The 11,877-nt window shown below is 52.6% G+C and overlaps 1 protein-coding gene across 1 annotated transcript in view; it reads right to left on the reverse strand.

Annotated features, from left to right (window-relative positions):
• Positions 1–9,595, reverse strand: part of MBD2 (methyl-CpG binding domain protein 2) — a 57,620-nt gene extending 48,025 nt beyond the window's left edge. Inside the window, exon 1 of the mRNA XM_053408146.1 lies at positions 9,364–9,595. Within this exon, the coding sequence (XP_053264121.1) occupies positions 9,364–9,479 (116 nt within the window). The 5' untranslated portion in view covers positions 9,480–9,595. The remainder of the gene's footprint in view (positions 1–9,363) is intronic.
• Between the last annotated feature and the right edge of the window lie 2,282 nt (positions 9,596–11,877).

Consider the following 11,877-nt stretch of genomic DNA (forward strand, 5'->3'; position numbering starts at 1 on the left):
TCTCTTTGACATCTGATGGGAGGGCAGAAATCTAGGATCTCGCTCACCAGACTGAGCCAGAGGGCACCAGAACTGGCTTGCCACACTTGTTTACTTATAGGATTAATTTATATCATACAATTTACACTGGCTGTATTAAAAAAAAATACTCACTTCAAAGCAGTTTACAAAAAGACAAAACAATAAAAACAAGAAGAACTCACGATCCTACTTTAAGACGTACCAAATGAAAATGCTGAAACAGATTAAAATGACCTCAACTTTCTAAGCATGTGGGTAGGCTTGTCTGAACAAGAGCGGTTTTTAGCAGGCACCGAAAGGGGTACAGTGGCGGCGCCTGCTTGATCTCAACAGGCAGGGAGTTCCAAAGTTCAGGCACTGTCACACTAAATAGCAATGGGATGCGGGTGGTGCTGTGGGTTAAACCACAGACCCTAGGACTTGCCGATCAGAAGGTCGGTGGTTCAAATCCCCGCAACGGGGTGAGCTCCCGTTGCTCGGTCCCTGCTCCTGCCAACCTAGCAGTTCAAAAGCATGTCAAAGTGCAAGTAGATAAATAGGGACCGCTCCAGCGGGAAGTTAAACGGCATTTCCATGCGCTGCTCTGGTTCGCCAGAAGCGGCTTAGTCATGCTGGCCACATGAACCGGAAGCTGTACGCTGGCTCCCTCGGCCTATAGAGCGAGATAAGCGCGCAACTCCAGAGTCGGTCACGACTGGACCTAATGGTCAGAGGTCCCTTTACCTTTATACTAATAGCAATACCAGTTTCAAGTTGAAAGACTCTTGGAATGGCTTACAAAAAACCCTGGTATTTAGATGGTTCCTAACCTCAGATTTACAATCTAGGACACAGCACACAAGGAAAAAGTAATGGGAGGGAGGAGGGAAATGCAAAGTTCAAGCACAAGTTTGGAAAGTTGCACTTCGAAAAGTTACAGGCGATGTCAGTGGTGGTTCCAAAGGCCTTGTCCTTGATAAAGAGCATGCCCTCCCCTGGGGTGCTTTTCACGAAGTTCAGATCCACTAGCAGAGCTGGCTGCCATGTCTAGGAGAGGAGGACAGATTAGCTCCTGCCACACAGTTCTTTCTAATTTACTGCAACCTATTTACGCTGAAACTCTCAACTACTCGAGTACTGAACCTGGAGTGGTTATATCCTGCCATGCACAGGAAAGACAGCTGCCGTTACATCAGCTATATAGGCCTGCTGTACATGCAAAGCAGCCTGGAGGCGCATGGGCTTGCGGCTATCACCTGCCTCCACGGCTTCCTCTTAGTGACAAGCGACAGACCTGAAAGCATCTCTTAAAATAAAATAAAATAAAGTGGCCTGATACATTTACTTCCCACCCCCACGCACACAGAGAAGAGAATGGGACCAGCGAGTACAAGACCCCAGGGAAAGGGCAGAATAATAATAATAATAATAATAATAATAATAATAATAATAATAATATTATTATTTGTTCCCCGCCCATCTGGCTGGGTTTCCCCAGCCACTCTGAGCGGCTTCCAACAAAGATGAAAGATACACTAAAATGTCACATATTAAAAACTTCCCTGAACAGGGCTGCCTTCAGATGTCTTCTGAATGTCAGGTAGATGTTTATCGCTTTGACATCTGATGGGAGGGCGTTCCACAGGGCGGGCGCCACTACCGAGAAGGCCCTCTGCCTGGTTCCCTGTAACTTGGCCTCTCGCAGTGAGGGAACCGCCAGAAGGCCCTCGGAGCTGGACCTCAGTGTCCGGGCAGAACGATGGGGGAGGAGACGCTCCTTCAGATATACTGGACCGAGGCCGTTTAGGGCTTTAAAGGTCAGCACCAACACTTTGAATTGTGCTCGGAAACGTACTGGGAGCCAATGTAGGTCTTTCAAGACCGGTGTTATATGGTCTTGGCGGCTGCTCCCAGTCACCAGTCTAGCTGCCGCATTCTGGATTAGTTGTAGTTTCCGGGTCACCTTCAAAGGTAGCCCCACGTAGAGCGCATTGCAGTAGTCCAAGCGGGAGATAACCAGAGCATGCACCACTCTGGCGAGACAGTCTGCAGGCAGATAGTCTCTCAGCCTACGTACCAGATGGAGCTGGTAAACAGCTGCCCTGGACACAGATTTGACCTGTGCCTCCATGGACAGCTGTGAGTCCAAAATGACTCCCAGGCTGCGCACCTGGTCCTTCAGGGGCACAGTTACCCCATTCAGGACCATTGCAAATTGTAGAGTTGGCAATGACCCCAAGGGTGGTCTATATCCAAGCCCCTGCAATGCAAGGAAGGGGCTGGAGCTGGGTTGGTTGCAAGGCAAAAGCGTATGGCCGATTTTGTAAGTCGCCGCCTTTGTCAAGGATAAAGCAACTAAGCATTTTAATTAGTAAATAAAAAGCAAAGCAGCAGCAGCATAAAACCCTGGTGTGCTAAGATGAAGTCCAAGGTGCATGCCATAAACTCCACAAAAATTTGCAAAAGCCCAAAGCATGAGGGGGGAGGTTTAACACACAAAAACAGCTAATAAGCTTAGTGCTTACACCAAGGAAAGGAAAGAATTTCAGAGCAACTTTGGCTGGGGGGAATCCTATTAAAGCATTCCCCTTTCCCTAACTGTACAGCAGTGGTAGACCACAGTCCCTCCTGAGGAGCAAAGGACAGTTCTTGGCAGAGCACTGGGTGTAAATGCTACCTTTGCATGTTTTTGGCTAGTTTCTAGGCATGCGTGCGCTCTCTCTCTCTCTCTCTCTCTCTCTCTCTCTCTCTCACACACACACACACACACACACACACACACACTTCTCCATTCAAGCAAGCAAGCAAAAGTCAGTATCAGAGATGCATCTCAGTCTGCCCAAAACTCTCAAGGAAGGTGTGGAGCAAGGAAGGTGAGGGGCGTGGCCTGCGGAAACTCCCAAATAGGGACATCTGGAGGGATGCTTTCTGGGCTACCCACCAGGCCTGAGGTTCCCTACCCCTGCTGGACAATGGGGAACAAGAGAGACAGCAAGAAATGGACTTCAATTTGATGGCCTGAGTTCAGGTTTCGCCTTCACCACTGATTTCTCGTGTGACCTCTGGTAAGTCATTTTCTCTTGGTGTAAAATGGGAATACAGTGGTACCTCAGGTTAAGTACTTAATTCATTCCGGAGGTCCATACTTAACCTGAAACTGTTCTTAACCTGAAGCACCACTTTAGCTAATGGGGCCTCCTCCTGCTGCAGCGCCGCCACTACACGATTTCTGTTCTCATCCTGTAGCAAAGTTCTTGACCTGAAGAACTATTTCTGGGTTAGTGGAGTCTGTAACCTGAAGCGTATGTAACCCGAGGTACCACTGTAAGGTAATTGGTGCAATATGGGAATAATATAATTGATGTTTCTACCAGAGGGAGCAGCCTGTGACTAGAAAACTGTTCTCCACCTCTGGAGTAGACCATCGTTGGCCATCTGCTTACAATACTCTGGCACATTCCCTGCATTCAGGTCAAACGGGATGTTACACGGAGTTAGTCATTTAAAAAAAAATAATACTTCAGGGGGGAGTGTGTGTGTAAAATGTAGAGAGACAAGACCTTCCAGGAGGTAGGGCAGAAGCCAGCAGCGGGTCAGGATGGAGCTGGTGGTGGGTCACCCATTTTCTCTCCCCTCCCCAATGCTGTGTCTCCCCTTTTCCCTTCCTGCAGAAAATCCCCACTGTGTAGCAGTTAGTGTGGGAAAGGCTCAATTTGCATGTGCGCTTTTTTATATAGGGGCTGAAGGAGACGTCACAGGCTGGACCCCAAACAACCATGGGCTGCCTCTGGCTTACGGATGAACAATTCCCAACCCCTGCTCTAAACATTAGGCGCCCCCATGCCCCCATCATAAGCTTTTCCTCCCATGGGGGGGGAGCGCTACCACTTTATTTTCCCTATTTGGAGAAAAAGTAACTGGGGAATGGAGAGATGAAAGGACAACTGACAAAGGTTAAAGCAGGCATAGGCAAACTCAGCCCTCCAGATGTTTTGGGACTACAATTCCCATCATCCCTAGCTAACAAGACCGGTGGTCAGGGATGATGGGAATTGTAGTCCCAAAACATCTGGAGGGCTGAGTTTGCCTATGCCTGGGTTAAAGCATCTCCTCCCCACCAAATCCCCAAGACCTTCCTTCAAAAAAGAGTTACATGAAGCTCTGTGCAACTTGTAGCATGGTGCTTAAAAAGTCACAGCCTGAATAATATTATTATTATTACAGTGGTACCTCTAGATACGAACGGAGATCCGTTCCGGAGCCCCGTTCGCATCTAGAAGCAAATGTAACTAGCGACGGCAGGTCTGCGCACACGCACGTCGCTTTCTGCTGCTTCTGCACATGTGCGTGACGTCATTTTGAGCGTCTGCGCATGCGTAAGCGGTGAAACCTGGAAGTAACGTGCTCCGTTACTTCCGGGTTGCCGCGGAGTGCAACTCGAACGCGCTCAACCCGAAGCGCATTCAACCCGAGGTATGACTTTATTATTATTACTTTTTAAAAAGTTTTTAAAACCTACTGCAGGCCGATGATGCAGCAGCTGTAACAAGTAGTATCAGTAGTAGAAACAACAGGCATAACAGTAGCAGAAAAGAAGGGAAAAGTTGCTGCAGCAGCAGAAGTAAGAAAAGGGTGTGGCAGGAATGGTTATGAAAGTCACCTGGTGACTTACAGGAAAGGGAAGAAGATGCAAGGAAAATTGAAATCCTGATGCTCTGAGGGAGGTGCTCTCTAGGGGTATCTTCCCAGCTGGCATTATAAATGGGGAAACAGCCTGCCCAGTCTCTGTCTAGCCTGTAGAAGCCAACGAGGGAATCACAGAAGCCCAGGCGTCATTCTCTCTGATCCTGAAGGAAACGAGAGAAGACAGGCTGCCTGCTTTCGCCAGGCCTGAAGAGGACAGCTCCAAACACAACACCGCTGCTCCAAACTGGACTGTGCCAGCTTAACCTGAGGACTTAAGAAAAGCTCCGCTGGATCAGGCCAAAGGAACATCTGGCCCAGCATCCTGCTCTCACTGGGGCCAGTCAGATGCTCATGGGGAGCCTGCAAGCAGGACCTGAGTGCAAGAGCCCTGTCCCCATCTGTTACTCCCAGCAGCTGTCAGGAGAACATGGACACTGTGGCTAGTAGCCACTGATAGCTTTGGTCTAACCTGCTTTTAAAGCCTTGTGAGCTGGTGGCCACCAATGTCCCTTGTGTTCCTGCCTGGGACAGCAAACTGGTTGGGTAAAGCTACAAGGTACTAGGATGCAAGATACTCGCTGTTTTGAGGTGCAGAATTGGACATGAGGACAAAGCCCTTTGCCCTTCACAACCAGGGAATAAGTGGGTAACACTACTTTTGGAACGCCACATCCTAAGTTGTCCTTTTGCACTGGGCAGTCAGGTGTGTTTCTGTAGCAGTGTAAGAAGCTCAGATATATAAGCTGATCGCCAAATACCACCTTAAACCTAGGTTACAGTCACCACATATTGGGACGCGGGTGGCGCTGTGGTCTAAACCACTGAGCCTCTTGGGCTTGCCGAATGAAAGGCCGGCAGTTCAAATCCCTGCAACTGGGCAAACTCCCACTGCTCTGTCCCAGCTAACCTAGCAGTTTGAAAGCACACCAGTGCAAGTAGATAAATAGGTTCCACTGTGGCAGGAAGGTAAATGGCGTTTCCGTGCACTTTGGTTTCCGTCACAGTGTTCCGTTGAGCCAGAAGCCGTTTAGTCATGCTGGCCACATGACCCGGAAAGCTGTCTTTGGACAAACGCCAGCTCCCTCGGCCTGAAAGCAAGATGAGCGCCACAACCCCATAGTCGCCTTTGACTGGACTTACCGTATTTTTCGCCCTATAGGACGCACTTTTTCCCTTCCAAAAATGAAGGGGAAATGTGTGTGCGTCCTATGGGGCAAATACAGGCTTTCACTGAAGCCTGGAGAGCGAGAGAGGTCGGTGCACACCGACCCCTCTCCCTCTCCAGAAAGCTCTGTGCAGCCCTAGGGAGCCTGGCGCAAAGCCGCGCCGGGCTCCCAAAGTTGCGCAGAGCTGCCTGTGCTCCCAGGCTCGGCGCAGCTCCGCGCAACCCTCCGGAGCCCGGCGCGAAGCCGCGCCGGGCTCCCGAAGGTTGGGCAAGCTCCCAGAGCGATGCTGAAGCTGCACGCAGCTTCGGCATCGCTCTGGGACCCGTTCTGGGGGCTGGGGAAGCTCAGGCTTCCCCCGCCCCAGCCCCGTGCCGGGGGGGAATAAATTTTTTCACCTTTATTCCCCCCCCCCAATCTAGGTGCGTCCTATAGGGCAAAAAATACGGTAACTGTACAGGGGTCCTTTACCTTTTTTTTTCTTTTTTACAGTCAGCACAACAGATTGTCTAATCACCTTTTTATTTGGCAGTGAAATTGATCGTTCTTATTCTTCCTTTCTTTTCTATACCACTTTATTTTTAAAGGGGGAAAACATCTCAAAGCGGTTTACAACACATTGAAACGTTTTTTTTAAAAAACAGTGACACAAAATCTCCAGAGATTTCTCTGCACGCCAGCCAGATGGTGCAGATGGCAGGCTCCAAACCTAAAGAAAAAACATCTTCACTTGGTTGCAAAATGCGCCTAACGCCTGGGGAATTTGGAACACTGGTCTGTGTAGCCTCCTCTGCAAGGTGAGATGCCACCAGACGATGGCTCAAGTAACATTCCACAGATATATAAGGCCATGGCCAGTGCCAGGGGTCAGTATTGTGAGACACATGCCAAAGCCCTCAACCCTGGTTAACAACACACACACAACGTAAAAGGCTGTTTTTGATTAGGTAACTTCTATTTCAAACACAATTCAACATATAATATCTCACAAAGTGTAATTCCATAGACCAACACATCATGCAAACAGAACATAACAAGAGAAATTAAAGTCCAGTGGATGGTCAGGGGTCCCTGCTGAGCCCCAGAACCCACTCGCTTACTCTTGCTGTGTGTTCGCCTGACTTCTCAAAGCAAGAGCAGGGGAAAGCAGCTGGCTGTACTTGCTGCTTCAAGGCAGTGGTTCATATCGTGGCAAGAAGGGGTCACAAGGAGGGGGCCCCACTCAGGACGACAATGAGCAGTCAAGAGCAGTGGCGTAACTAGCCGCTCGGATGCTGGGTGCGGTGCAAGCGTCCTGCAACCAGGTGCTGGGCGCATGGGGGTGGGGGCGCTGCGTGGAGCCTCTCCGCCGCCTCCCCCTCAGCTGTAGGGCAGCTGAGGGAGAGGCGGTGGGCAGACACAAGCCCCACGCTGCTGTTTCAGGCAGCATAGAGCCTGCAGGAGAGACGTGTGGCTCGGGCACGCTGCAGGCCCCGTGGCAAGTGCCGGCCCCCGCGGTGTGGCACCCAGTGCCAGCCGCGTTTCCTTAGGTTTGTTGACTGAACTAAAAAGTTTCGTGAGCCCAAAGTAAAAAAAAAAAAAGAACTCATATTTTTGTCATTTTGTCATACACACCCGTGATGACACCCGGGGCGGCCTGCACCCTCCGCATCCCCCTTCCTCTGTCACTGGTCAAGAGGGAGAAGACGGATCAGACTGGTAGGAGGAGAGGGCCTCGGAAGCTGAAGAGGGAACAGGGTTTAGTGAGCAGGAAGAGGCTGTGGCAGAGAGCAGTCCAGAGTCCAAGGCAGAAGCAGAGGCTGGAGAGGAGCGGGAGCAAGCAGCAGAGATGACAGGCTGCTGAAGAAACCAGGGAGTCTCCTGCTGCTGCTGTTACCAGCTCCCTTCCCCCAGGTCTCTCAGAGAAATGAAACAAACAGAGTAAAGGGTGGTTGTGCGCAGGCGGAGCCTGAGATAGTGCGGGAAATACCCTACAGAGGAGGAGTCCTAGTGGGCACTGGGAAGGCTGGGACCTTCAATCCTCACAAATGCTTCATTGGGACAAGACCTCCTAGAAAGAGTTGCTGAGAGCACTAGGCACTGGTCTCGGGCAATTTGTTGTTTTCGTTGCTGACCTATGCCTGACTCCAGCCCTGACAATGCCACTCCATACAACAGATGTAGGCAATGTGATGCCCTCCAGATGTTTTGGACTACAGCTCCCATCTTGCCCAGCCAGTGCGGCCAGTGGTCAAGAGTGGCGGGCGTTGTAGTCCGTAACATCTGAAAAGCAGTAAGTTGGCTACGCCCCTGCTGTTCAGACACACCCCGGGCAGGGCAGAGAAAGCAGACTTCTTTGCTTTCGGGGGAGGGGGTCACTTTTCCAGGCAGCAGTCTGGAGGACGTAAATGGATCTTGCCAAACAAACCGAACCCTTCCAACTGGCCAGGCTGCAGAATCCGGGCTTTCCGCCTGGCAGTTATGGATATGCATGTGTTGCACAAAGCCGGAAGGGGGAGAAAGGGAGAAGAAAAGATATTACTGTTGAAGCGAGGCATGTTTTTCCTACCTAGAAACTTTGAGAAAAAGTTCTCTTTCCCTTGCAAGCGAAACTGCAGGCGGAAGTTTTATCATACCTCCACAGGGTTGCACTGAGGCTGAACTGCTGCTATGAACCCCAGAAAGGGAGGCCAAAGAGACCAGAGTAGCAAAGTATAAAAAGTAGGGCCACCAGAGGCCGCATAAGGCCGGTTTAGAGCCTAGCCTGGCTCCACCAGTCAGCAGTCCCTTTTGTGGGTTCGGTGACATTGATAGAAAATAAGAGAGGGAAAGAAGCCTTATTGGAATGGTGGTTGTTGTCGTTTAGTCGTGTCCGACTCTTCGTGACCCCATGGACCAGAGCACGCCAGGCACTCCTGTCTTCCACTGCCTCCCGCAGTTTCATCAAACTCATCCACAGGGAAGAAAATGAGAGGAAAGAGGACAGAGAACGCCACCAACACACAGTTGGTTCATCTCCCAAAGCCACTCAAAAGTTACGCAGACCAGACTTTGTTTCAAAAACTAAATGCGTCAGGTTGCCAATTCCTGAGAAAGTTACAACTTCCCACCACAAAGGGCGGGAATCACTCCTAAAACTTAAGACACGTGGAACCTGGAGCTCCCTAGAAACTTGGGAGGCAGGAGAGTAACTTAGTCTACTACGTTCAGAGGAACCGCCTGAAAGTTGCGCCCTTTTCTATCCTAATATCCTGCGCGTGGAATCTAGAACACCTGAGGAGGGAAGACCCTCACTCTGCACATGCTCAGGAGGCGCTGCCAGAAAGCTACGACTCCTCCTGCCCTCTTCAGCGCCGCTCCCAAGCGCGGCGTGCCGAACCCTCGAACTCCCCGGGAGCCCCTCACTCTGCACATGCTCAGAGGGCGGCGGCGCTTCTCCTGCTGCGCGTTTTGAACCCGGCCATGACGAAACCGCCTCTGGGGTCACGCCCTGACTCGAGCTGGGCGGCTGGCGCTTCCGATGGAGAGGCTTTACCTGAAATAGTAGACATCGCTCTTGCCGGCGCTGAGCCCCGATTTCCGGATGACCTCCTCCTTCTTCCACCCGGGAGGCAGCGCCGGGCAGTCCACCCGCTTCCCCCGCTTCTCCATGCGCGGGGCTCGGCGGCGGCGCCCCTCCGACGGAGCCCAAGAAGAGAGTTGCTCCGGAGCTCGCGAGGCCTGCTGTCCGGCTGCCTGGCCGGCTCGTTCGGCGGCTCCTTGGCCGGCGGAGGAGGCCGGCCGGCCGTAGGCTGGGCAGGCGAGGGGCGCCGGAGAGACCCGCTCAGCGGCCGCCCGTCGAGGCTCCTGTTCAGCGGCGGCGACGCTCCGCGCCTGCTGCTCCTGCTCCTCCTGCGCCGCTGAACTCCGTCGGCCAGAGCTGGGAGGCAGAGTTGGGGCTGCTGCGCGCGCAGCGCTCTCCTCTTGCCCGGTGGCGGCGGCGGCGGCGGCGGCGGCGGCCGCGGGAGCGCCTGCTTCTCCGCCTCCTCTTGCTGCTGCTTCCGTAACTGAGCCTCGGAATCCGTGTCATCGGCGCTCGGAACCTCGGGGTCATAGAGCCCGCGCGGCGCAGCCAAAGAGGGCGGGGAGGGGAGGGGGCGGCACGCCAGCCAGCCAGCCAAGCGCCCGCCCCCCAGACGAGCCAGCCGGGCACACGCACCCGGCTCGGCCCAGAAGACCGCCTCCCCTTCCCTCCGCGCTCCAACTTTACGCGCGCCCCTCGCCGCGGACGGCACAGAGGAGGCGAATGGGCTGCGCAGCGCCGCCCTCGGAGGTAGCGTTAGAGGCTGCCGGGCTGCGTCTCTAACACCCCCCTCCCCCATATCTTGGTAGGCTCCTCCAACTCCCATCAGCGCCGGCCAGCGCGACCAATGGTTAACGTCGACGTCTGGTGGGAGACAGGGTCCCCCGGTTGTTAGAGGGCGGGACTCGTGTGTGTTAGAGGGAGAGTGCGGTCCAGTGGTTAGAGTAGTCCTGCACGGCACGGGGTTGGGCTAGATGACCCTCGTGCCCCCCTTTTCCGACTCTCTAGGGTCTGACCTGGGAGAACAGGGTTTGATTCCCCGCTCACGGGGCTGGCCCGGGGACAGTCGCTGCTCGTCAGCCCGACCTACCCCGCAGGGTTGTCGTGAGGGTGAAGTGAGCAGGGGGAGGACCATGGGAGCCGGAGGGAAACGCGGGATCGAACTGCGATGGTTTCGTATTATCGTGATCATTAGTTGCATTTATTTGTGTCGCTGCAAAAATGTCTCAAAGCCACTTGCAGTTCTGAAAGCGCGCGTGATACAAAATGTAACTATACTCAATAAAAGAGTGTATTGATATACGTGCCGTAAGACTTTCGCTGTTTCCAATGGAGCTTTACTCCTAGGTAAGTGTCTCCAATTTCCAAAGGAGCTGGTTTAGGATTGTAGCCCGGCGCTCCAGTTCCCGCACATTTGGAATCTGGAGCCGAGGGTTTTTACTGAGTTTACCATTTTAGAGAGCGTCCTTGAGCATGTGCAGAATGGCCTTCCCAGTGGCTACCGCGAAGGGCTAGATCCCTCAGTATAGGGTAAGGGCTTACTCCGAAAAAGTTTCAATTTGTAGGAAGCGCCTCTGAGCATGTGCAAAGTGAGGAGCTCTAAATCCCACACATCTGGACTTAAAAAGTGGGGGGTTTTCTCGGATAAAGACATTTAACATTTTTGAGAGCACGTAGGTCGCTTTCCCCGTGGCAAACGGAGACGCACAGATCCCAAACATCTGGTCGAGAGCTTCCTCGGTAAAAGTTTAAACTTTTAGGCAGCGCTTCTGAGCAAGTGTATAGAATCACAGAATTGGAAGGGACCCTGAGGATCATCTAGTCCAACCCCCTGTTAGAGCGTGGTGCTGATAACGCCAAAGTTGCAGGTTCGATCCCCATATGGGACGTCTGCATACTTTTGTAAAGTGGATTTCCACACACGCACAAATACACAGCTATTGAGGCGCTCCAGTTTCCAAAACTCCAGGTTTACTAGCGAGGTTCGAGGACAGAGTTCTAACTTTCAGGCAATACTTCTGAGCATGTGCAGAGCGCCGTCCCCCCCCCCCGGCTCCTGAGCAGATCCATCACACACCGGAAATTGTGGGCGAGGTCGTGCATCTCCGAGAGCGGGAACTTTCGGGAAAACGAGCCGTCCGGATTCCGGACATCTTTAATTTTAGAAACGGGGAATTGTCTGCCTGGGCGGAGGCCGCCGGGTTCTCTGAGCCTGCAGTTGGGCGCGGAGGAGACGGGGACGCGGAGCGGGTTCAAATCTTAGGCGTTGCCTACGTGGAAAAGCCAAGGCGGGGAGAGGCTTCCTTCTGTGCCAGCCACGTGTAGATGCCTACAAGAGAGAACTGGGCATCTTCGCCCTTCTGAAGCTTAAAACAGCATCAGTGGGGTTTATTTGCCATACAGCGAATGCAAAACAGAAACAAGAGCAAAGTTACTTCGGCTGCAAGGCTTGCCCTCATTGCAAAGCCCATGCAGTGAAAACTACTT

This window comes from Podarcis raffonei, chromosome 11 (assembly GCF_027172205.1).
Source record: "Podarcis raffonei isolate rPodRaf1 chromosome 11, rPodRaf1.pri, whole genome shotgun sequence".
In the NCBI taxonomy this organism is placed as follows: Eukaryota; Metazoa; Chordata; class Lepidosauria; order Squamata; family Lacertidae; genus Podarcis; species Podarcis raffonei.